A 27,615-nucleotide genomic window follows, 5' to 3' on the forward strand; every position below is an offset into this window, starting at 1 on the left:
CAGGCAAACCGGGACGTGTGTGCCCAGAGTAGGACTTGGGAGCGGACAGAGTCAGGCACAAAGAGACGGTTGTCAGGGCCATTGCCCGGGTCTGGTTGATCTCGCTGAGCCCCTCGAACCAGTGACTCAATCTCCCATGTCACTGCAGCCACCACACAGGACAATGGAAGAATGGGCTCAGGACTGGTGGGACCCTCTGAGTTGAACTGACGAGACAGGGCATCAGGTTTGGTGTTACGGGAGCCTGGACGATAGGTCAGTGTAAAGCGAAACCTGCCAAAGAACAGAGCCCACCGGGCCTGGCGGGAGTTGAGGCGTTTGGCAGACTGGATGTAAGTCAGGTTCTTATGGTCTGTCCATATGATGAAGGGGTGTTCTGCTCCCTCAAGCCAGTGCCTCCATTCGTCCAGGGCGCATTTGACAGCGAGAAGCTCCCGATTTCCCACATCATGTGCAATAATCACTGAGGAGGAGCAGAGAGCAAAGTCAGAAATCACGAGAGGCAAAAAATCACAAGGATCAAAAACTGGGTTTCCAAAAAATACAAAAGCTGAGATTCACCAAAGCTAACAAAGCTAAAGACTGTACTGGCTAGTAGCGTTACCACGCACGGGAGTTTGTGCAACGATCTGGCATCGCGGGCAGAGTAGACCAAACATTTAAAGACTCCCGATGATGAGCTGATGGCAGGCAGGTGAGGATGATGAGGGAACTGGAACCAGGTGTGCCTGCTGGAAGCTGGAGCCAATCCGCCGCCCAAAACACACGCCCACTCACAAAGACACACACACACACAGAGACAAACACAGACACTGACAGAGACTGTGACAATTGCTCCAAACATATTGTAAAAGTGTGGTTCGGGGACCTCTCTGGGTCCCTGAGGGGTTTCTGGGGCCTTGGCCTCGGACTGCAGAGTCCGGGGACTACCGATCAGGGACCACCTCCGCTCCTGTCCGACTTTGGGGCCTCGGCCTGGGACTGCAGAGTAGCCAGGGACCCCCTGGAGTTCCGGGGACCCCCGGGGACCACCGCCAAAAAGCTAAAAAATGACCAAATGATCCCCCCAAAGGGGCTGCTCACAGGGAATTCCCGGGGACCACGACTCCTGGTGCTCCGGAACGACGCACCAGGTCGCGCCCCTAGTGGAGGACCCCCCGCCACTGCAGCGCAAATAAAATGCTGTAACTCGATCTAGGAACGACCGGGAGAGCTGGGGCCGGTACCCACGCGTCCGCCTCGGCGGCCCGGAGACGGCCGTTCATAGAGCGCCACCTAGCGGCAGACCCCTGCAACTGCAGTCCGCTAAAAAGGCTTTAACTCGGCCCCGGAGCGACCGGGAGAGACGGGGACGGCACCCAGGGGGTCCCCGGCGGCAGGGCCACCGCCTGGGCCCCGAGGGACCCCTGGAGCTCCAGGGACCCCCAGGGACCCCAGCGCCACCGGGAAAAGAAATATGGAAAATACTCAATTAGCCGATCTACAAGCTATTGCTCCGGATCCAGCCTACTGTAGGCTAGTGAAGCCATCTAAACTCTCCACTTCCCTAATCTATTCTCCCACTGTGCTGGACTTGGATGTGCTGGGCTGTGCTGGACTCTATCAGGCTCTGGTGGGCTGTTTTTGGCTCTGGTGGGCTGGGCTGGGCTCTGGTAGGCTATACAGGGCAGTACTGTAGTATAGCCTAGGCATGTTCTGGTGTAGATGGACACTAATATGGGTATAAGTAACTCAGAGTGTACTAATGGAACCAAATGGACCCTACTAATGGAACCAAATGGACCCTAATATGGGTATATGTAACTCAGAGTGTACTAATGGAACCAAATGGACCCTAATATGGGTATATGTAACTCAGAGTGTACTAATGGAACCAAATGGAGCGGCCCTGCCATGAACTAGAAACACCACATAGTGTTGTCTTGTATGCCTGTTTACATCTGCCCACACTCATAATAGTATGTTGGTCCGTCTTTAGAACACGAAGGGTTCCCAGTTCGATCCCGGGCTCCCCCTGAGTTAATGTCGAAGAGTCCTTGAGCAAGACTCTGAACCCCTAACTGCTCCTGATGAGCAGGTTGGTGCCAAGCATGGTTTCCTCTGCCATCGCTGTATGAATGTGTGTGTGTGAATGGGTGAATGTAATGAATGTGTGTGTGAATGGGTGAATGTAGTGCACAATCTATGTAAAGTGCCTTGGATAAAAGTGCTATATAAATGCACCATTTACCATTTATGGGATAGGTCAGGGGTCTTCAATAGGGGGTCCGGCACCCCTAGGGGGTCCTCAGAGCTACTGCAGGGGGCCCTGTTGTAACAGAATGTGTGATAGGAACGTCTTTAGTTCTGTTGTAACAGAATCTTTGTGTGACGGGAACGGTGTACATTACACCCCTATTCTGAGGGAAATAGCAGATCTACAAGCTTGAGCTTGCAGTCCGGCTATTTTAGGCAAAGAGGTTTGATGTAGAAGTAAAACATAAGTGGAGACCAAGTACAGCCTTGTTAAGCATTTCATGTCATGAAATGTGCTCTACAAATAATGTTTATTACTAGTAAGACGCCTCAGGGCGACATGCGACCTTGCAAAGGTCGCGCCAATTCTTGGCCATTTGGCCAGTGATGTATATCGGACCAGTTACCCATATATGGAGATCCATGTACTGTATATAGTACATCCCTTTTATGCCCATACATGGAGATCCCTGTCTGAACCAGCCACACAGATATGGGCCATGTCTTGGCCATCTGGCCAGTGATATAGTATATATCAATGACATCAGGGATCTTCATACATGGGCATAAAAGGGATTCTGGGAATACCCATATATGGACTTTTACATAGGTGATGTCACCTATGATATCACCTGTGATGTCACAGTGATGTGTCTGGTGTAGTGCTGTGCACCCTGGTCTGGCCTATTCAAGCCAGGTCCAGCCTGTAATGGCCTGGTGGAGACATCTAACTACCCCCCTTCCCTGGTCTATACTCCTACTTGGCAGGACTGGGCTGGACTTAGGTGTGCTGGAGCTCTATTGGGCTCCTGTGGGCTGTATTGGGCTCTGGTGGGCTGTGCTGTGCTTTGCTGGGCTCTGTTAGGCTGTATGGGGCAGTACTGTACTATAGCTTAGAAATATTCATGTAAAACTATTGGCTGTGGCGTGCACACAAAATCATGTGGTAACTCAATATGGTTATTGTGAGGCTGAAGATGCTTTCCATCATAGTGACATGCAGAAAAAAACTGTCCATATAGTATGGTTTACATAGAAGTCATGCCTTAGTGTACACGGCCAATAGTTTTACATGAACATGCCTAGGCTATACTACAGTACTGCCCTGTATAGCCTACCAGAGCCCAGCCCAGCCCACCAGAGCCCAAAACAGCCCACCAGAGCCCAAAACAGCCCACCAGAGCCTGATAGAGTCCAGTCCAGCACAGCCCAGCACATCCAAGTCCAGCACAGTGGGAGAATAGATTAGGGAAGTGGAGAGGTTGGATGGCTTCACTAGCCTACAGTAGGCTGGATCCGGCTTGAATAGGCCAGACCAGGGTGCACAGGACTGCACCAGACTCCACCAGGCTGCTCCATACTCCAGCCAGCTCTGTAGATCCTGTGTACACGGCACTCCTAACTCGAACGATCAAGGGAAAGGGTCGTTTTAGGCGTCAAAACGGGCCCTTTGTCCTTAAAATGAATAAAAAAATCTAAAAAATATGTTTTGTTTTAGGCCGGACACACTTTTCATATTTGAAGCATGCCTGATCCGATGGAATGGGTTTCGTGTCTCTCCGACAATTTGAACCCTTTACGATTGCGAAAAAGACACCGAAACCCGGATTTTTGTCCTTAAAATCAAAAAAAAAACAAAAAAAAAAACGTTTGTTTCACGCAGGAAACACTTTTCATATTTGAAGGATGCCTGATCCGATTGAATGGGTTTCGTGTCTCTCCGACAATTTGAACCCTTTACGATTGCGAAAAAGACACGAAATTTGCACGCCACCAACACATTCTTTCGGATAAAATACACTTATTCTGACTTACTTTTTGACGCTGAATCCAACAAACCCGGTCTCGTGTCTCTACGACACTCCTAACTCGAAAGGTCAAGGAAAAAGCCACTGTGATAATAACAATAGTTAAGCCGTACACGATAGGGAGTTCCAATAGAAAAATATAAGCCTCGTGTACAATATAGGCTCGAAGTACACGCGAGCGTACACGCCCCCATAGTTATAATGGGGCGTGTATGCTTGCAACAGGGTGTTGTGTTCGGCACCTGTGCCGACTACAATTTCCCAATGGAGGGCAGCAGAGAGCCATTTGTTGAGATCTAATAGGCCCATCCACATGTTTTACAGATCTAATTGGCCCATCCACATGATTTGTAGATCTAATTCCATCAGCAGTTCCATACCATGATTTGTAGCTCTAAATCCATCACCTGTCACATCCACATGATTTGTAGATCTAATTCTAAAACCAGTCACATCCACATGATTTGTAGATCTAATTCTAAAACCAGTCACATCCACATGATTTGTAGATCTAAACCATACCACAATGTGTAGCTCTAAATCTATCACCTGTCACATCCACATGATTTGTAGATCTAATTCTAAAACTAGTCGCATCCCCATGATTTGTAAATCTAATTCCATCGGCAGTTCCATACCATAATTTGTAGCTCTAAATCCATCACCTGTCACATCCACATGATTTGTAGCTCTAAATCCATCACCTGTCACATCCACATGATTTGTAGATCTAATTCTAAAACCAGTCACATCCACATGATTTGTAGATCTAATTCTAAAACCAGTCACATCCACATGATTTGTAGATCTAAACCATACCACAATTTGTAGCTCTAAATCTATCACCTGTCACATCCACATGATTTGTAGATCTAATTCTAAAACTAGTCGCATCCCCATGATTTGTAGATCTAATTCCATCGGCAGTTCTATACCATAATTTGTAGCTCTAAATCCATCACCTGTCACATCCACATGATTTGCAGATCTAATTCTAAAACCAGTCACATCCACATGATTTGTAGATCTAATTCTAAAACCATTCACATCCCCATGATTTGTAGATCTAATTCCCACCAGAGCCCATTATTATAGCCTTCCAGAGCCCAGCACAGCCCACCAGAGCCCAAAACAGCCCACCAGAGCCTGATAGAGTCCAGCACAGCCCAGCACATCCAAGTCCAGCACAGTGGGAGAATAGATTAGGGAAGTGGAGAGCTTAGATGGCTTCACTAGCCTACAGTAGGCTGGATCCGGCTGTTATAGGCCAGACCAGGGTGCACAGGACTGCACCAGACTCCAGCAGTCTCCACCGGGCTGCTCAAGGCTCCCGCCAGTCCTGTAGCTCCTCGTTGATGGGATTATCCACTGTGTACACGGGCCCTAGTTTCTACATGCCTTAGTGTACACGGCCAATAGTTTTACATGAACATGTCTAGGCTATACTACAGTACTGCCCTGTATAGCCTACCAGAGCCCAGCACAGCCCACCAGAGCCCAAAACAGCCCACCAGAGCCTTTGTGACAGGTGATAGATTTAGAGCTACAAGTTATGGTATGGAACTGCCGATGGAATTAGATCTACAAATCATGGGGATGCGACTAGTTTTAGAATTAGATCTACAAATCATGTGGATGTGAAAGGTGATAGATTTAGAGCTACAAATTATGGTATGGATTAGATCTACAAATCATGGGGATTGGAATGGTTTTAGAATTAGATCTACAAATCATGTGGATGTGACTGGTTTGAGAATTAGATCTACAAATCATGTGGATGTGACAAGTGATGGATTTAGGGCTACAAATTATGGTATGGAACTGCCGTTGGATTTAGATCTACAAATCATGTGGATGCGAATGGTTTTAGAATTAGATCTACAAATCATGTGGATGTGACAGGTGATAGATTTAGAGCTACAAATTATGGTATGGAACTGCCGATGGAATTAGATCTACAAATCATGGGGATGCGACTAGTTTTAGAATTAGATCTACAAATCATGTGGATGTGACAGGTGATAGATTTAGAGCTACAAATTATGGTATGGATTAGATCTACAAATCATATGGATGTGAATGGTTTTAGAATTAGATCTACAAATCATGTGGATGTGACTGGTTTTAGAATTAGATCTACAAATCATGTGGATGTGACAGGTGATGGATTTAGAGCTACAAATTATGGTATGGAACTGCCGATGGAATTAGATCTACAAATCATGGGGATGTGAATGGTTTTAGAATTAGATCTACAAATCATGTGGATGTGACTGGTTTTAGAATTAGATCTGCAAATCATGTGGATGTGACAGGTGATGGATTTAGAGCTACAAATTATGGTATGGAACTGCCGATGAAATTAGATCTACAAATCATGGGGATGTGAATGGTTTTAGAATTAGATCTACAAATCATGTGGATGTGACTGGTTTTAGAATTAGATCTGCAAATCATGTGGATGTGACAGGTGATGGATTTAGAGCTACAAATTATGGTATGGAACTGCCGATGGAATTAGATCTACAAATCATGGGGATGCGACTAGTTTTAGAATTAGATCTACAAATCATGTGGATGTGACAGGTGATAGATTTAGAGCTACAAATTGTGGTATGGTTTAGATCTACAAATCATGTGGATGTGACTGGTTTTAGAATTAGATCTACAAATCATGTGGATGTGACAGGTGATGGATTTAGAGCTACAAATCATGTGGATGTGACAGGTGATGGATTTAGAGCTACAAATTATGGTATGGAACTGCCGATGGAATTAGATCTACAAATCATGGGGATGCGACTAGTTTTAGAATTAGATCTACAAATCATGTGGATGTGACAGGTGATAGATTTAGAGCTACAAATTGTGGTATGGTTTAGATCTACAAATCATGTGGATGTGACTGGTTTTAGAATTAGATCTACAAATCATGTGGATGTGACTGGTTTTAGAATTAGATCTACAAATCATGTGGATTTAGAGCCACATGATTTGTGATGGATTTAGAGCTACAAATCATGGTATGGAACTGCTGATGGAATTAGATCTACAAATCATGTGGATGTGACAGGTGATGGATTTAGAGCTACAAATCATGGTATGGAACTGCTGATGGAATTAGATCTACAAATCATGTGGATGGGCCAATTAGATCTGTAAAACATGTGGATGGGCCTATTAGATCTCAACAAATGGCTCTCTGCTGCCCTCCATTGGGAAATTGTAGTCGGCACAGGTGCCGTACACGACACCCTGTTGCAAGCGTACACGCCCCATTATAACTATGGGGGCGTGTACGCTCGCGTGTACTTCGAGCCTATATTGTACACGAGGCTTATATTTTTCTATTGGAACTCCCTATCGTGTACGGCTTAACTATTGTTATTATTATTACACGAATAATTCCTGACGTTCGTTAGAGGCCTAACCTTGGTCCACTAAACTATTCAGCTTTCAATGCAACTCTTAAATGTAATGCGATCCGGATCCTTGTTTTCTTTTCATTGTCCTAAAGTTAGCTTCTTAAAATAGTATTGATTTTAAATTAATTAAGTGTGCCTGCCATGCAATGCAATGGCAAAACACTTATTGTAGTCCGCCATACTTAATAATAATGATCCCACAAATTTGGAGCCGTAATAACTGCCGCACGATTTACGCCACCGCTTTTAAACTTTAAAATGCACACACAACGTTGGTCTTTTTCCGGCCAATAGGGATGAGCTGTAATTTATTAAGCCCCGCCCCCTCTGTATTCCTATTGGCTGGGCTTTAAACAGTCACTATTCCAGTTCACAGCATGGTACCGTCTTGAAACTTGGTGTCTGGACTTAAACGGCCAATAGGGACTTATTACTTAAGCCCCGCCCCTCTTAAGCTCCACCCCTATCTTCCTATTGGCTTAGCTTTAAACAGCTATATCTCCAGTTTGCAGCATGGTAACGTCTCGAAACTCGCTGTGTGTATTTACATGGCAAATAGGAATTATCTGTAATTGCTTAAGCCCCACCCCCTCTGCCTTCCTATTGGCTGGGCTTTAAACAGCCATGTCTCCACTTCCCAACATGTTACTGGTCTCAAACTCAGTGGGTGGTCCCACAGTCCCAACGGCTAACCGCTAACAAATGCCTAATGTTTAAAATGATAAAGGGAACAATTCAATGATAATGCTAAAAATGCTAAAGCTAATGCTAATAAAAATGTTTCTAATGATAAAAATGCTTATGTAAAAAATTCTAATAATGATGTTAATGTTAATGCAAAAATGCTAATGCTAACACCAACTGCTATACAAGGTTGCACACACTTAGCGAGCTGCAGGCACACTTAAAATTTCGTAGAAATTTTCTTTTCTAGTTTTCTTTAAAGTTGTACCATGTAACTTTTTTTATAAAACAAATCTTAAAATTGTCCTAACTGTTAAATCGCTAAAGTTTTAGAACACCCACTCCGTTATTTTCAGCTTCTGAAGCCTTCTCTTTATATGTTTTCTATGATCCTGGCCGTGGACCGGATTTCGCGCAAAATTGACGTAATCTGCATCATCTGTATACGTTGTGTATACGTTGCCCAATCACATCGCCGATCATGCACACATGGTACACTACCGGCCAATCACAGCGCATCTTGAAGTGGGGTCGCCATATTTGTAGTCGCCCGTGTGTCTCTTTACTCAAAAGGTAATCTCGCCTACCAGGCAGGGTGAAGTAGTCCGTTTCTCCGGAATGCCTGAACGCACAGGAACCAGGGACCCCTCCAAAGATAGCTCTCGGCGTTGTGGAGGCAGACGCGGGGGTGTGAAGGTACGAAAAACGGGCGAAAGACGCGAACGCGACCGCGGTTTGCTATAGGGCTACTGACCACTAGTTGAGAATCTTACACAGTATAGCTTTAATATCCTCTAGAACTGAAGGCCAACAGAGCAAGCCCTCCGGGCCGGCTGGCTCAGCAGGTCGCTGCTGCCACAGCACCACCTGATAAACGACCCCGTCACGATTTATCAGACGTGAAGGATTCCAGCGATGAAAGTGTCCAGCCTGAGGATGAAGTCGCGGACTACATCGAAAAGAAGATACCGAAGACCAAGGAGGGTACCAGCTTTGATGTTTTGACCTGGTGGAAGGACCATACCTCCGACTTCCCTAATCTGTCACTCATTGCTCGAAATATTCTATGCATCCCGGCATCCAGCGCACCCAGTGAGAGAGACTTCTCAACGGCTGGATTTGTTATTCAAGAGCACAGAACACAGCTGAACCCCGAGACCGTGGATGACATTCTTTTCCTGCACAGCAACCTGGGGATCCAGAATGACAAAAAGGAATAAATGTCATTGTAGGCCTACTGAGACTGAGTGAGTAGCGAGCCGTCTGTTAATAAAAGGAGTAGCGACTATGTTTAGTTTTCATTCAGTTTGGACTCAAGTTTGTTGTGAAGTGGACAATATTTTATTTTTAAGTTTTTATTTCTGTTGTGTTGGGAAAAAAAATGTGGCTTGTGTTTGTTAAGTGAACTGATAGCCTATTTTATGTTTATATTGTTATGCACGGCGCACAGCGCGGAGCGCGCAGCACTTAATTGTTTCGTTGATTGAATAATTTATCAGAAGTTTGCAACTCGAGAACCAAATCAGACGTGTTAATCCTCCTCCTCCTCCTAAATATTATTGTTGAAGCCTGTTGAAGTCTGCTACTACCTGAATTTAAAAAAGAAATGAGAAATTAAAGAAAATAAACCACTTTGAATTTGAGTTACTGTCTGTAGGCTATTTACTTTATACTGCATGGCGACGGGTCAATTTTTTGACGGGCGGGGCGGATCTGGTTTTGATTTTTTAATTAATGACAGGTAGCGGGCGGTCCACGGATCTGATTAATGACGGGCCGGGCGGGCGCGGGTTGTCAAAATTGGACCCGTGCAGGACTCTGGCTGCCATACCCTGGGTCCAGGGGGAAAATAAAAGTTACTTTTTAATATAAATCCATGAATGTCTCTTTGTCTATCTGTTATGTTGTTAAATTACAGTAAAATAACTACAAATGCAAAATGTAACAAAATGGTCATTTTAACAAGGTATTATAATCATATTCTCCACACTTGTATTCTCCCCATCTTGACAAAATGGTAGCCTATATTCCCAGGTTCCGCAAGTCAGCTGCACAGGTGCAATTCATTATTGTTAATTGTGGCATGTTTACTAACATGCCAAGTTTAGCTGCACTTGAACAACCGTTCCAGACTGCCATATCCAGCCCAAGAAACCTTAGAAACGGGGGGAGAAATAAAATGTAAAATGTACTTAAAATAAATGTATCATGCCTTGTTGCAACATTAGCTTTTTCTGAACTGACGCAACTGTTGCAGCACAACCTTAACCCGCACAACATCAAACATGTTGCGTTTGTGCTACTGAGCACGATAGGGCTTTTACAGAAAAGTGTACTCCTCCCTCCCACACTACCACCGTCAGCAACAAGTGGACATGATACAAAGGAAGGCAAAAACAACATTGCTCTCTTCTTCTCTCTTTATGGTGCTTTGTGGCAGCTTTACAGCGCCACTCACAAGCCTGGCATATATACTACAGTGATTTTGGTGCGTTCTGGAGACGCGCTTGCCGTCTCTCTTGAGACGATTCCGTCTGTACAGTAAACGTTTTGGCAACGACTTGAGTGTATCATATTCGTGTATATCGGAACCTGATTTGGGTTCATGTTTTGTGCTCCCCTCGCAGGAGTGCCAGGCAGTGACTACATCAATGCCAACTACATCGACGGCTACAGAAAGCAGAATGCCTACATCGCCACCCAGGGTCCTCTGCCTGAAACACTCAGCGACTTCTGGAGGATGGTGTGGGAACAGAGGACCTCCACCATCGTCATGATGACACGCCTGGAGGAGAAGCTACGGGTAACAACTTGATCGATTAATTGATTAATTGATTGATTGATTGATTGATTGATTGATATTGATTGATTGGTTATTGATTGATTCCTCCACTCACTGGCACCACACTTCATCAAGTTCTCAAAATGTTCACATTCTTTGGGACAGACAACCCAAGAGATCAAATGTATGGCAAAAACGGCACATGTTGACTAGGAGATTTTACGATTCTGTCCCTATCGGAACATTAACTCGAACTCCACTGAGTCGGCTGAAGGGGACTTACCAACACTCTCGAGGCTAACCCGATAACTTGAAACCAATAATAACTGGGCTAGAGTTTTCCCTATGTCAGTAGTTCTCAAAATTGTTCATGCCAAGGACCCCTAAATTGAAAAGGTTTTGTGCCCAGGGACCCACCAGAAGAGAGGATTTAAAATTATTTGATTGTGATGTTACTTTTGACCCCACTTTGAGAACCAAAATGCCCTATTTTAAATGTAGTTGTGTGTGGATGTTATGTTAAAAAAGGGCAATTTTTAGCTATTTTCAGTGGTGTCCTAAAATGTGGACACCCTCATAAGCACAGTAACACAAAACGTGTTCTTGCGTGCCTGCACGTGTGTGTGTTTGTGGTGTGAGTTATGATGTCGGGCCTGTCTGACACACTGTTGATAAATGTATGACCCAGAGGTGAATAGTTATTAGTTATGACAGCGACCAGGAGGCTGTTGTCACAGTCTGTACATGTCACCGTCGCCGCGTCTCTGCGTCAAACTGCAGTCGGGGACAATATTACATGTCCTCGCCTCTTTGACCTCATATGGTGGCTGCCAGGGACATTCTAATTGTCCCTGTCAGGCGTAGAGATGTAGAGATGTAAATACACAGTACTGTACAGCATGCGAGGAGGTTTTTCCTACCGGATCTGAGCCGAGGCCACGCCCAAACACGGAAGTGCTTCTCTCGCTGTTTTGTTTTCACCAGCGTCGGAAGGTTACTCCACTACATTTATTGCAAAAATGTAGTTACTAATTACTTTGTAGATTTGGATTATTATTAAAAAACATACATTAACCACTTCAACCCTATTTGAAAATAGCCGATCTACAAGCTCACAATGCGTCACGATGCGACACATTGTGAGCTTGTAGATCAGCTATTTTCAAATATGTTTGATACATTTGGATAATGAGTACTTTCTATTTTTGTAGAGTACATTTTGACACCAATATTGTTGTATTTTTTATTCAAATACATTTTTAATTCCGGACTTCGATCAGTGGTGTAAAGTACATTTACTCAAGTACTGTAATTGTTTTCAATTACAACTTGAACTTGAACTTAAGTATAATTTTGAGGTGTTTTTACTTTACTGATACTTTTACTTCTACTCCTCTATATCTCAGAGGCACATATTGTACTTTTACTCCACTATAATTATTTGAAAACTTTAGTTACTTTGTAGGTTTTGATTAGAATCATTATTACAAAACCACTTCAACACTATATACATTTCTGACATTTGAAAATAGCTGATCTACAAGCTCACAACATTGTGAGCTTTTTGTGTGAGTGTTTTGTTATTTGTTGACGATCTCACAAGCTCATGACACACGCGCGACAGTGTTGTGAGCTTGCAGATCTACTATTTTTGTCTATTTTCCCCAGGTAGCCTATTTACAATGACTATCCTCACCAGTAAGACGCCTATGGGTGAAAAGCGACCTCGCGCAGAACGGAATTTGCAAAGGACGGAATTCATTCGCAATTGTGATTCGAGTTGCTGTTGGACAAAATGTGGTCAAAGTATTTTCCCAAATGGGTTAGCGTCTGACATCATAGATGTCTAGACCACATGAGACTCACATAATATGTCCATATATGGGCATTCCAATGTATGGGCTTAATATTGATGACATCAGGGATCTCCATATACTGTATGGGCATACAAGGTACAAGGACGGAATGTGATCTCACAATGTGATGTCACAACAATATGATGTCACCCAGCCTCTGACAGTTTTCATGGCAACAAATCTTTCAGTGATTCTCAAACAGAGGACCGCATTTGGCCGCGGACCCCCAGCTCAAAAAATTTGTGTCAGGGACCTCCCAGAAGCAGACATTTGAGTTACAAAAGTTCACAAAAATAGCAGATCTACAAGCTCGTACTGTGAGCTTGTAGATATTTTTCAATAGCTAAAGTATTAAATAATTCCTGGTAAAACATTTGAGTACTTTTTCCACCTGTGTGTGTGTGTGTGTGTGTGTGTGTGTGTGTGTGTGTGTGTGTGTGTGTGTGTGTGTGTGTGTGTGTGTGTGTGTGTGTGTACAGGTGAAGTGTGACCAGTATTGGCCCTCTCGCGGTACAGAGACCTATGGGCTGATCCAGGTGACCATGCTGGATACGGTAGAGCTGGCTACGTACAGCGTGCGCACATTCAACCTGCATAAGGTAAGACCCCAAAGTTGAGTTACTAGGGCCCAAGCTGCTATTGAAAAATAGCAGATATACAGATATATCTACTATTTTTGAAAACTCGTGAAAATGTATGCAAATCTTTGAATTTTTTTTAAGGGAACATTTGTAACTCAAAATGTTGCTTCTGGGGGCCCCTAGAACTAAATATTTTGAGATGGGGGTCCGTGGCCAAATAAATATCATTTTGGGGGTCCTTCACATGAAAAAGTTTGAGCACCACTGACATAGGAATATTCAAAGACTTGCACAAATGTTCAAGATTTTTCAAAAATAGCAGATCTACACGCTCGCAGACGCGCTGTGAACTTGTATATCTGCTATTTTTCAATGGTTAAAGCAAAAAATAATGTGTTATAATGCGTTCCCAATCTAAATTCCCGCTATGAAGAACATTCACGGGGGGCCCGCAGTGAATCCTTGTACCCAGGGCCCAGATTGTGGTGCAACACCCGTGATCTTATGGTATCTTCCTGTCAACAGAACGGCTCCAGTGAGAAGAGAGAGGTCAGGCAGTTCCAGTTCATGGCCTGGCCTGACCACGGGGTTCCCGAGTTCCCCACCCCCATACTGGCCTTCCTGAGGAGGGTGAAGGCCTGCAACCCACCGGATGCGGGGCCCATGGTGGTCCACTGCAGGTAAACTTGCGTTTGTTTGTTTAAAGGGAGACTAGTAGGCGTGTAGCGATACATTTAATAGCGATACGATACGCATCACGATACATGGTTGACAATGATAGGTATTAAAATCTAAATGAATTAACTGCAGCCCAAACATACAACAATAAAACAAGACAAGACGAAAAGAAAAACTAAATTATCACATAATACAAGTTTAACATTAAATAATTAATTAGGTAAATGTGTAAGTAAAAGTAAAGAATATGTATTTGATGTTATTTCCCCCCCCCCTGTAATCTTAAGTTATCGGTGATTTTCTCTACTCAAAATCCGTCCGAGACTCCGAGCATACTAACATTTTAAACATAATTGTTTACACAGTACATTTCAAGATACAAAATATAATGCTAAATAAGTACATGTCAACATGAGTAGATGGATATATAGGAAGCATTTGACACAGAGGAAATACAGCATAAACGGTTCAGTCAGCCTGGTCGGATACAGAACATTGATTCATCTGCGATTTGCACAATAATACCATCTCATCTCAACAATCTGCATTCTGATGTGAACCAGCCTCAATGTAATCAGCTTGAAAAGTGTGTGGATATTATGAAACACAAGCTAATGTCAGGTATTAACTCTGGCTTACAACATTATCGTTGTGATCAGGGGCGTCAATTGGGTATGGCCAGAGCAGTGTAAGCATGGAGCCTGTTCTCATTCTTAGCGAGCCTCTGCTGCTCTTCAGCCCCGTCCGCCCCCATTATAACTGAGGCATTTTCACTCGCTGATAAGTAGTTTAAATCACGTCTTTTCCCCCCTTTTAACGCATTCATGGGCCTCTCCAAGGTAGACAACATTATTAAAAGGGGGACAAAGACGTGATTTAGTCTACTTACCAGTGAGTGAAAAAGCCTAGGTTATAATGGGGGCGGACGGGGCTGAAGAGCAGCAAAGGCTTGTTAAGAATGAGAACAGACTCCAGTAAGCTAGGCTAAGCTAGCTTTCCACGCTTACAATGGAAGTCGACATAAGTGTCATAACTCTCTCTTTCTAGGGGTCTGGGTATGGCAGGGGTATACCCTGGGTCCAGGGGAGGAAATAAAAGTTACTTTTAAATATAAATCCATGAATGTCTCTTTGTCTATCTGTGCTATTATAATTATATTCTCCACACTTGTACTACCCCCATCTTGACACAATGGTATATTCCCAGGTTCCACAGGTCAGCTGCACAGGTGCAATACATTAATGTTAATTGTGGCACGTTTACTAACATGCCACGTTTATAGCTGCACTTGAACAACCCAAAAAATTAAAATGAAATAAAATGTACTTCTTAAATAAATGTATCATGCTTGTTGCTAAGGTATGGCAACATGACTGGTGTCTTGCACGCGCGCGAAGACACACGTGCAAGACACCAGTCATGTTCACATACCTTAGCTTTTTCTGAACTGACGCCACTGGTTGTGATCTTCTGATGCCCCCTATTATGATTAATAAGTAATCTTTCAAATGTTCTCGTCTACCGTGAATCCCACAGATGTGAACATCCAGCCAGTTGTTTGTACAGTTGAAGTTGATGCTGTCTCTCTGGCTAGTTTTCAATGTGCTGCCTTAAAGCTGCAATCTGGAACTCTTTGGCTATTCAAAAAATAGACTTTTACGTAACAGAGTATTTCTACATTGCATTATTGACACTTTTACTTAAGTAAAACATGTGAGTACTTCTTTCATCAGGCACGTGTACACATAGACATCGGAAGGGGCTCGAGCCTCTGCCCTTTTATCCGTCTGTAAAAAGTGCCCTCTCCAGACCATGAATGCAGATTTTACTATGGTGAAAGACATGCAAATATCCGCTTTCCATGCCATACCCGAAGGCAGCATTCAGGAGAATTGCCTTGTCCAAACTCCTGAACTTGAATGCAGCATCTTATGTTGAAAGAATTGCCCTCTTTGTGTAGAAAACCATGCCGTACGCCACATCTCCAGTATTGAACTGATTATGCTTAGTTCAGTGTGGTATCACGCACCGAAAATAGCCCACCGCAAAAGTGAGCCTGGAGGTCTGCAATTTTTTTCGATGTTTCCACCAAAAGTCCCTTTTGGAAATTCCAGCTACTGCCTCTAACATTCTCTGCACGTCCCTGTGTGTGTGTTACAGTGCGGGAGTGGGCCGCACCGGCTGCCTGGTGGTTATCGAGGCCATGCTGGAGCGCATGAGGCACGAGAAGTCGGTGGACGTTTACGGCCACGTGACGTGCATGCGCGCCCAGCGCAACTACATGGTGCAGACGGAGGAGCAATACGCCTTCGTTCACGAGGCGCTGCTGGAGGCGGCCATGTGTGGCCACACAGAGGTGAGGATTGAGTTATTGAATACTAGCAGTGGTGTAAAGCAGTGGTTCTCAAAGTGGGTGCCGGGGCACCCTGGGGTGCCGCGACGGCAGTCCAGGGGTGCCGCGAGATCATTTGATAATATTTGGAATTTATTTGAACACTTGAAAAAATATTTAGTATAATTTTCAACTTGAAGTACAAAGTTATTTTCAGTCAGTTCTAACCAAAATAGCTATTATCTCAACGTTTTCCTCGCAACATAATCACTAAAATATCGTCACTGTCGGGCAGAAACCTCGTATCTCCAAGTTTCAAATGTGTACGTCTTTTGGTAAAGCAAAGCCCTGCTTCATCATACAAGACTGTCGCACAAAACTAGTGAAAACAGCCGATCTACAAGCACTGTGCTTGTAGATCTGCTGTTTTCACTAGTGTAGTACATTTTATTGATGATAAATACAAAACTAACGGTTTTGGACATACAAGGTTTCCACCCAACAAGGACGATATGCTATAAATATAAGGTGCTGGGAGTGAAAATTATAATGTAGGGGTGCCTCGGATTAAACAAATATTCATGGGGTGCCCTGAGGCAAAAATGTTTGGGAACCCCTGGTGTAAAAAGCAGTGCTTCTCAAACTTTTCAGGCTGCAACCCCCAAAATAATAAGAAATGGCCTTTATCCAAGACGCTTTACATAGATTGTGCCTTACATTCAGCCATTCACACACACATTCACACTCTGATGGCCGAGGAACATGCAAGGCACCAACCTGCTCATCGGGAGCAACTAGCTAACTAACTCTTGCTCAGTGGTGTAAAGTAACTAAGTACATTTACTTAAGTACTGTACTTAAGTACACTTTTGAGGTATTTGTACTTTACTTGAGTATTTCCAATTTCCAATACTTTTACTTCTACTCCACTACATCTCGGATCCAAATATTGTACTTTTACTTCACTAAAATCTTTACATAAACCACTTTAGCCCTATTTTATACCTTGGCTGTTTGAAAATAGCTGATCTACAAGCTCACAACGCGTCGCATCATGACACGTTGTGAGCTTGTAGATCTGCTATTTTAAAACATTTTAGTACTTTTGCTTTTGGTACTTGAAGTAGATTTTGATGTCATCACTTTCATACTTTTACTCAAGTACATTTTGAATTCTGGACTTTTACTTTTAACAGAGTATTTCTATATTGCAGTATTGATACTTTTACTTAAAGGAGCTATAGTCAACTTTTTCTTGAAAAACAGATGCTAAAATAAAAATAATGTCTCGAAAATATTTTATGAAAAAATAAGCTTCATATATGTGTTTCTATTCAAAAATGACCACAAAAAGCGTAAAATAATGATAACAATCATTTTGGCCATTGTCAGACTGACACTTTGTTTACATTCTAGTCTATAGACTAGGATGTAAACAAAGTGTCGGCCCTACAATGAAAAACTTGACTATAGCTCCTTTAAGTAAAATAATGTAGTACTTTTTCCACCACTGCTCTTGCTCAAGGACTCTTAGACACAAATCCCGGGGATCAAACTGGGAACCCTCCGTGTTCTAAGACGGTTTCTCTACCCCTGAGCCAATGCCGCCCCTATTTGGGAATAAATAAAAAAATAAAATAAAAATCCTTGGGCTAAAAACGGCCCCACAAAACTATGGTTGGTTATCACTAGGGTTGCCCGATCCCGATCACGTGATCGGATCGGCCGCCGATATGGCCGTTTTTATAAGATCGGAGCTCGGGAAAAAAAAAATCGTTTTTTTTTTTTTTTCAAAAAAATATTTTCTGGGAGTACTGAAAGTTACAGGTAAGGTGAATGCGATATGAAATGTAAGCTTACCATAATCACAGTAATCCTTAATCATTTTCAATCATATTCAAGGGCTTTTGGAGAAATGAGACAGACAGAGCACTGCAGAGGGAAGGTGATTGTGTCAGACTCTGTGTACAGCTGGCAGCTGATGCCAATAAGTAGTAATTGGCCACTTGCTAATGGATCAAAGGAAGGCAATTATGTCTCTCTGCACTGTCAACTAGCTCAGTGGTTCTCAACCTGTGGGTCGGGACCCCCAGGGGGGTCCTCAAATTATTTTGGGGGGGTCCCCAGATGATTAACTTAATGTGCAACATTGTTTTCTCTCTCAACAGTAAACAAATCAACATAAAGTTTAAGTGTATAGAGGGTATCTGCACATTTCGAAAGTGAAACATTAAGGACTTTTTAATACCTCTAAAATGACAAATTAAACATTGGCCAAATTGTCAAATATTAAAGCCAGAAATTGTGAAAATAGCCGATCTACATGCTCACAACGCCTCGCGTTGCGAGGCGTTGTGAGCATGTAGATCTGCTATTGTCACAATAGAACCGTGTTATACAAAATATACTTCCTCAACTCTTCAGGGTCGGGGGTCCCCAGTTAAAATATGATTATTTTGGGGGTCACGGCCTGAAAAGGTTGAGAACCACTGAACTAGCTGCTACTGCATACTTTTAAAGCAGACTGGTTAATTGGTTCTTAACTTATTTTGTTTCAACTTTTAAAATGGCCAATGTTTTACCAGTTTTTATATAGTTTGTTGATTATTTTTGATGCTGTAATGGTCTATTTTATTTTATTTTTTGAGGTATTAAACAGGTTTTAAAAGTCCTTAAATCGTGACTTCACTGCCAAATTTCAAAGGCCACACCAAAGGTCCGCTGCACAATGATTGAGAAACACTGCACTAGTAGGCCTATATCACTATACACTACTCATAGGCTTTGTTTTTAATTTGTTGATTCAGTGCTGCACTAAGTGATAGAATGAATAGAATTTTTTTTTCTTAATGCCTTGCCAAAAGATCGGATCGGGAAAGATCGGGATCGAATCGGAAGCAATAATATTTGATCGGTATCGGATCGGGAGCAAAAAAACCCTGATCGGGGCATCCCTAGTTATCACACAGTTTTGTTGGGCCGTTTTTTGTAAAGGAATGTTTACAAATGCTTGCATTGGATTCAGAATCACGAAAAAAAAAATTGTTTGACCTAGCCTGATTTCACACTACACTGGAGCTTGAGTCTGAAGTTGTCCCCATTCTATTTGATTGAAAAGGGGAGGGGATTTAAAATTTGAAATTCCTAATCACAAGAGATCTGGTGGGAGGGGTTGTGTTTGACTTTTGCACACAAAACATTCCCTCCTCCCCCTCCCCTCAATGACATGCACCAAACAGGTCATTGTCTTTGATGTTTCATTGATTAGAGAGAATCATTAACGAGCTATCGACACTTGTAGCTGTAGCTCTTTTGAAGTTCAAAGGAGGCAATTAAGAACTCTGGTGAGCCACCCCTCCCTCCACTGTTTCTGTTGATTTTCAAAAGTTAGACGCACCCCTCCTCCGTATTGCATTGATTTCATTGGTCGGTTTCGGTCGGTTTCGGTAGAAAGAGACGCGTCCTATGACAAAACCAGACCAAGAGAAGCAGTTCACTCAGAGAGTGGGCGGGTCTATTGGCTGGAGCCAGGCTAAGTTTGACCCCTCACATGCTACTTAAAGCATATTTATTTTACTGTATAGTGAAGTCAATGAGACCCCAACTTTGATTGGAAGTTTCCCAAGACAAATCTGCGATGTCCCTATCCACCTGTTTATCCACCTGTTTCCACTTCCGGAGAACAGCTGACATACAAGCTCACGTCGCGTCGCAGATGCAACCGTTGTGAGCTTGTAGATCACACTCGGCTGCAGCAACGGAAGCTGCGCAATGCACGATGGGATGTTGGAAAGTTGTGGATAGCCAAAAATGTTCCATTTGGCATGTTCTAACTGTGTGCCAAATGTCATGCTTTTATCGTAAAGTGCACAATTTTTGCCCAAAACGCTCGGTCTACTTGTTCGCAATGCATGTCTCATTAAAAACAATATATATTTTTAAGTACTACCCTCCTAGTACCTGAGCTGGCCGTGTTTTTTCGATAACCTTTTCAATTTTCTTTTAATAATGTTTTATTGTATTATTATTATTATTACCCTTATTATTACCCCACATATTTTTTTCCCACAGAAATGTAAAAATAAATGAAAAAAGGTATTGAAAAAAACACGGCCATGAAGTTACAATGGGTTTGAATAGGAAAGGCCCCTGGGTCGAGAGTGTCTGATAAAATGACTATCAAATATCTAAATATTGAATCAACCAAATTAAATTACAAATCTGTCTAGGGTGTTCATAAAAGCCTGAGTAGACCATAAAATGACCAAAAGTTTTTTTTTTTTTTGGTGTGGAATATCCCTTTAAATGACAAATGAAATGAAATGAAAGTGTTTTTTCATCAGGTACCCGCGCGGAGCCTCTACACACACATCCAGAAACTCGGCCTGGTGCCCGCCGGTGAGAGCGTGTCCGCCATGGAACTGGAGTTCAAGGTCAGGCACACATGAGCTCCTTTTGGACTGCAGCTTTAGCACCACACTACACCAGGGGTCTTCAACGTTTTCAGGCCAAGGACCCCTTAGTTGAGAGAGAGATGAAGCGTTTGACAGCACAATCATCAGTGTATTTTGGATTCATGTCAATTTGTGTTTTCAGGTATTTAACCACTTGAACACACACCGACAGTACTTATAGTCTGGTAGGAAGATAGGCCTCCCGCGCACCCGAAAGATTTATTTTTCTAACCTACCTTTTTAGAATCCTTAAGGTGTCTAGTTAATGAATTTTGATGTTCCCAGATCCAATTATTGTCCCATATATGTTTTTTTTAACCATATGTTGTGTCCGTCCTGGATTTTTGGCTGTGAAAACGAATAACTTTAAATCAACATAGCTCCTGAACCATACATCCGACAGAAACCATTCACCCCATTTTATGTTTGTCATAAATGACGAACATAAAATGACCACCAATGAATTGATTGATATGAAGATTTGCCATGGTTCCATCATGTTTAGTGCATTAAAACCCAAATAAACACAAAAAAAGTTAAAATTCGCCTAAACTGGATCACAACAACTCCTCCCCCATGCACCCTATTGATATATTTTTTCTAACATTTGCATTTTTACAATCTTCAAGATGTGTAGTAAACAAATGTTGATGTTCCCAACTTGAAATATTGACACATGTTTGTTTTTTCTGGCATAGTGTTTGCTATAGTGAATCTTTGCAAATGCAAAAAAGAGAATGTAAAATCTACATAAGGTCTTAACTATACATTATTCTGAGACACATGTCCAATTTGTCTGTTTCATTTTGGCATGAGGCATGGAGGGAGATGGCTAGTGACCTAATATGTACATTTATGGATCATCAATACTCAAATAAATGCTAAAACATACAGACAATTCAATAGGCGTAATTGGGCCAGAGGACATTTACCAATACAAATGAAGGAGTTTATGTTTATTTAATTTTTTCAAATTGTTAATATGAATGCTTTAGGTGCTTGATACACACATCCCATCCCCAATTCAAAATATAGTGCCAGGTTTAAATTGTGCCTACAGTCTTGGATATCTGCAAACATTTAAAATATACATGAAGTCTTAATTAATTATATGCATAGACAAATTACCCTATTTTGTTTTATTTTGGCATGACATGTCATGCCAAAATACATTTTCATGCCAACAGGGGTGAATCTACAGATGCATTCAAGTGGTTTACAGATGCACTCGATTAGTCTACAGATGCACAAATGTGATCAACAGATCACAATAGCGGTCTGCAGTTGAGCTAAAGTGACGCACAGATGCACTAGAGTGGTATAGATACACTACAGTGGCCTGTAGGGCAAGCTGTTACAGAGCCTGGGGCCCCAGGCTGTCCTGCATAGACCACAGTAGTGCATCTGTTGACCACTGTACTACATCTACAGACACTACATTGGTCTACAGATGCATTTGAGTAGTCTACAGATGCACTAATTTGGTAAACAGAACACTACAGTGGCCCACAGATGCACTAGAATGATTTACAGATCACAACAGTGGTCTACAGATGCACTACAGTGGTCTATAGATGTAGTACAGTGGTCAAAATATGCACTACTGTGGTCTATGCAGGACAGCCTGGGGCCCCTCAGGCTCTGTAATAGCTTGCCCCTACACATCAGAGCTGCCCAGTAATCAGTCTTTATTAAAGACCTGCCTGATCTTTAGCTGAGACTGGCAGTCCATGATCTTCCTTTACTGATGCTAATGTTTTGCCTTTGTTTATTCTATGCTATTTATAATGCATTGTTATGTCTTGTATATTATTGTTTTTAATTGTACAGCACTTTGGGTGACCTGGTCATGTTAAATGTGCTTTAGAAATGTGCTTTTAATTGTGTTGAGGTGAGATGCAGTGCAGTGCTCTAGATAGATAGATAGATAGATAGATAGATAGATAGATAGATAGATAGATAGATATCTTCCTCCAAACACATCGACATTGCTACCCTTGCCTGGAATCTGGTTCCTCAGGCGGGCTCCCCAACTATTCAGCTATGCTGCCCCTATAAAGACACTACAGTAGTTAATGTATGTGGTCTAAAACAGATAAATATTTTGATTTTTTTTGTCTATCTTTGAATCATTAGGCATTTACCTGCTAGACAAGGTAGCATGAAAAGGTTGGTTCCATTGGAAACCTGAGGTTGTCTAGAATCAAATCATGCCAATAGATAGATAGATAGATATCTTCCTCCAAACACATCGACATTGCTACCCTTGCCTGGAATCTGGTTCCTCAGGCGGGCTCCCCAACTATTCAGCTATGCTGCCCCTATAAAGACACTACAGTAGTTAATGTATGTGGTCTAAAACAGATAAATATTTAGATTTTTTCTTTTTCTATCTTTGAATCATTAGGCATTTACCTGCTAGACAAGGTAGCATGAAAAGGTTGGTTCCATTGGAAACCTGAGGTTGTCTAGAATCAAATCATGCCAATGTCATGCCAAAATAAAACAAGATAAGGTCATTTGTCTATGTGTAACAGAGGTGAATCGGACCTCCTCACCCGGGGTTCGAACCCGGGCCTCCCACGCTCCAAAGGGATATCCCCATTGAACAAGGGAGATACTAGACTTTTGAGGATTCAAGGCTGGGGCTGTGACTCTCTCCGCCACACTCACCCCCCTTTAGACCTCCTATGGGGAAGCCCGATCCGGGTCACGGCACCATTGTAACAGGGGTGAATCGGACCGAAGTCCAATATCTTAACCATCGCTCCAAAGGGATATCCCTATGTAACAAGGGAGATACTAGACATTTGAGGCACATATGCATATCATTTAAGATTAAGATGTCACGTATTTTTGATATTGTTAGCAGATATCCAAGACTGTAGGCAAAATTAAAACCTGGCACTATATTTTGAATTGGGGATGGGATGTGTATATCAAGCACCTAAAGCATTCATATTAACAATTTGAAGAAAGAAAATGCCTATGTCCTCTGGCCCAATTCCGCCTATTGAATTGTCTGCATTTTAGCATTTATTTGAGTATTGATGATCCATCACTAGCCATCTCCCTCAATGCCTCATGCCAAAATGAAACAGACAAATTGGACATTTGTCTCAGAAAAATGTATAGTTAAGACCTTATGTAAATCCGCCTATTGAATTGTCTGCATTTTAGCATTTATTTGAGTATTGATGATCTATAAATGTACATATTATGTCACTAGCCATCTCCCTCCATGCCTAATGCCAAAATGAAACAGACAAATTGGACATGTGTCTCAGAATAATGTATAGTTAAGACCTTATGTAGATTTTACATTCTCTTTTTTGCATTTGCAAAGAATCATTCACTATAGCAAACACTATGCCAGAATAAACATACATGTGTCAATATTTCAAGTGGGGAACATCAACATTTGTTTACTACACATCTTGAAGATTGTAAAAATGCAAATGTTAGAAAAAATATATCAATAAGGTGCATGGGGGAGGAGTTGTTGTGATCCAGTTTAGGCGAATTTTAACTTTTTTTGTGTTTATTTGGGTTTTAATGCACTAAACATGATGGAACCATGGCAAATCTTCATATCAATCAATTCATCTTGCAAAGACGAACATAAAATGAAAATGAATGGTTTCTGTCGGACGTATGGTTCAGGAGCTATGTTGATTTAAATGTATTCGTTTTCACAGCCAAAAATCCAGGACGGACACAACATATGGTTAAAAAAAACATATATGGGACAATAATTGGATCTGGGAACATCACAATTCATTAACTAGACACCTTAAGGATTCTAAAAAGGTAGGTTAGAAAAATATATCTTTCGGGTGCGCGGGAGGCCTACCTTCCTACCAGACTATTGATAAACATGAGTTGCGTTGAAACGCGTTGTGAGCTCGGAGGTCTGCTATTTTCAATATTTTCACCAAAAGGCCCTTTTAGAAATTTCAGCCCCTGCCTCTGTAAAATTCTCTGCACGTCCCTGCTTCACGGGGTGTGTAATTGATATAAATGTAAGTCATTTTTTGGGGGGTAAACTACTCCTTTTAACCGTGGGTCAGGGACCCATTTGTGGGTTGGGAAATACAAAGTGGTTCGGGACCCACAAATGGGTCATTTTTATGGGTCAAGACTCGAGTAAAAATCAAATTTTATTTTCCTACATAAAAAAATAATAATAATTAAAGCTGCAAGCAGCAATGGACGGGCCCTCGGAGCTCTTCCCACGTCACAAGGCCAGCAGCCAATCAGAAACCAAACAGGAAGTCAGCCATTTCGACTAATTAGTGGCGTTTTGGCGCATTTTTGGCCGCTATCACGGGTCGCACTTTAACGATAGTTTAACGTTTTTCTCAAAAAAAAATTTGAGAAAAAAAATTTGAGAAAAAAAAATTTGAGAAAAAAAAATTTGAGAAAAAAAAATGTTGAGAAAAAAATGTTTTGAGAAAAAAAAATTGAGAAAAAAAAATTTGAGAAAAAAAAATTTGAGAAAAAAAATTTGAGAAAAAAAAAAATTTGAGAAAAAAAAATTTTGAGGAAAAAAAAAATTAAGAAAAAGAAAATTGAGAAAAAAAAAATTTGAGAAAAAAAAATTTGAGAAAAAAAAATTTGAGAAAAAAAAAATTGAGAAAAAAAAATTTTTGAGAAAAAAAATTGAGAAAAAAAATGTTGAGAAAAAAAAAATGTTATGACACCAGCCGCGAGTCTGTACGACAAACGGTTCATGAGTTATAGAGGCACTTCCTGTTTGGTGAAGGGCACTTCCTGTTTGGCGGAGGAAGCGTCAATTAAGGTTAAGGACTCTTAATCAAGTCATATGATACCAGCCACAACTCTGTACGATAAACGGTTGATGAGTAACAGCCAAAAAAAGGAACAATGAAGTATGGACCAATCAGAAGAGGGGGCACTTCCTGTTTGGTGAAGGAAGTTTGACGCTACGCCACGGGCACGCCGTTTTACGAAAACTCACGATTCGCACAACTTTTCATCGTTAAGGTGTCTTGAGTATGCCGAGCGAACTTGAAGTTGATCCGATTAACCCCCTAGGAGGAGTTCGTTAAAGTGCGACACGTGAAAACGGCCAAAAATACACCAAAACGCCACTAATTAGTCAAAATGGCTGACTTCCTGTTTGGTTTCGGACGTGGCGCCGAGAGACTTTGTTGTGAGTCCGGACACGATAGAGATGTGTACCGATTTTCGTACGTGTAGGTGAAACCGTGTGGTGGGGCTTGAGGCACGAAGTTTTGTAGGGGGCGCTGTTGCGCCATTAGGCCACGCCCCCTTTTATTTTTTTTTAAATACGTAAATTTTCGCCACTTGTGATGTGTGTGCAAAGTTGCGCAACTTTTTGAGTACGTTTTGCGCCTCAAAAACGCGATTTACTTTCGGGAAAATAATAATAATAATTAAAGCTGCAAGCAGCAATGACCGGGCCCTCGAAGCTCTACCCACGTCACAAGAGGTAGCAGCCAATTAGCATTAGAATTTTTGAATCAGCATTAGCATTTGTTAGCATTGGCATATGTTAGCATTAGCATGTGTTAGCATTAGTTAGCATTAGCATGTGTTAGCATTAGCATTAACATTTGTTAGCATTAGCATGTGTAAGCATTAGCATGTGTTAGCATTAGCATTTGTTAGCATTAGCATTTTAGCATTAGCATTTTTAGCATTAGCATGTGTTAGCATTAGCATTAGCATGTGTTAGCATTAGCATTTTTAGCATTAGCATTAGCATTTTTAGCATTAGCATTTTTAGCATTAGCATGTGTTAGCATTAGCATTTGTTAGCATTAGCATTAGCATGTTAGCATTAGCATTTGTTAGCATTGGCATTAGCATGTTAGCATTAGCATTTGTTAGCATTAGCATGTTAGCATTAGCATTTGTTAGCATTAGCATGTTAGCATTAGCATTTGTTAGCATTAGCATGTTAGCATTAGCATTTGTTAGCATTAGCATTAGCATGTTAGCATTAGCATTTGTTAGCATTGACATTAGCATGTTAGCATTAGCATGTGTTAGCATTAGCATGTTAGCATTAGCATTTGTTAGCATTAGCATTAGCATGTTAGCATTAGCATTTGTTAGCATTAGCATGTTAGCATTAGCATTTGTTAGCATTAGCATGTTAGCATTAGCATGTTAGCATTAGCATTAGCAACATTTTTGAGAAAAAAAATTTTTTTGAGAAAAAAAAAGTTGAGAAAAAAATTGAGAAAAAAAAATTTGAGAAAAAAAAATTTTGAGAAAAAAAAATTAAGAAAAAAAAATTTGAGAAAAAAATTTTTTTTGAGAAAAAATTTTTTTTTGAGAAAAATAAAAATGTATGACACCAGCCGCGAGTCTGTACGACAAACGGTTCATGAGTTATAGAGGCACTTCCTGTTTGGTGAAGGGCACTTCCTGTTTGGCGAAGGAAGCGTCAATTAAGGTTAAGGACTCTTAATCAAGTCATATGATACCAGCCACAACTCTGTACGATAAACGGTTGATGAGTAACAGCCAAAAAAAGGAACAATTAAGTATGGACCAATCAGAAGAGGGGGCACTTCCTGTTTGGCGAAGGAAGTTTGACGCTTCGCCACGGGCACGCCGTTTTACGAAAACTCACGATTCGCACAACTTTTCATCGTTAAGGTGTCTTGAGTATGCCGAGCGAACTTGAAGTTGATCCGATTAACCCCCTAGGAGGAGTTCGTTAAAGTGCGACACGTGAAAACGGCCAAAAATACACCAAAACGCCACTAATTAGTCAAAATGGCT

The 27,615-nt window shown here is 41.7% G+C and overlaps 1 protein-coding gene across 1 annotated transcript in view; it reads left to right on the top strand.

Moving 5' to 3' along the window:
• Positions 1 to 27,615, top strand: part of ptprfa (protein tyrosine phosphatase receptor type Fa) — a gene marked incomplete at its 5' end in the record, with an annotated part of 370,668 nt that overhangs the window by 277,060 nt on the left and 65,993 nt on the right. Inside the window, 5 exons of the mRNA XM_080720119.1 lie at positions 10,780 to 10,955; positions 13,270 to 13,389; positions 13,897 to 14,051; positions 16,210 to 16,405; positions 20,725 to 20,814. Of these exons, the coding sequence (XP_080576245.1) occupies positions 10,780 to 10,955; positions 13,270 to 13,389; positions 13,897 to 14,051; positions 16,210 to 16,405; positions 20,725 to 20,814 (737 nt within the window). The remainder of the gene's footprint in view (positions 1 to 10,779; positions 10,956 to 13,269; positions 13,390 to 13,896; positions 14,052 to 16,209; positions 16,406 to 20,724; positions 20,815 to 27,615) is intronic.

Source organism: Nannobrachium achirus, assembly GCF_963921795.1.
Source record: "Nannobrachium achirus genome assembly, chromosome: 1".
In the NCBI taxonomy this organism is placed as follows: Eukaryota; Metazoa; Chordata; class Actinopteri; order Myctophiformes; family Myctophidae; genus Nannobrachium; species Nannobrachium achirus.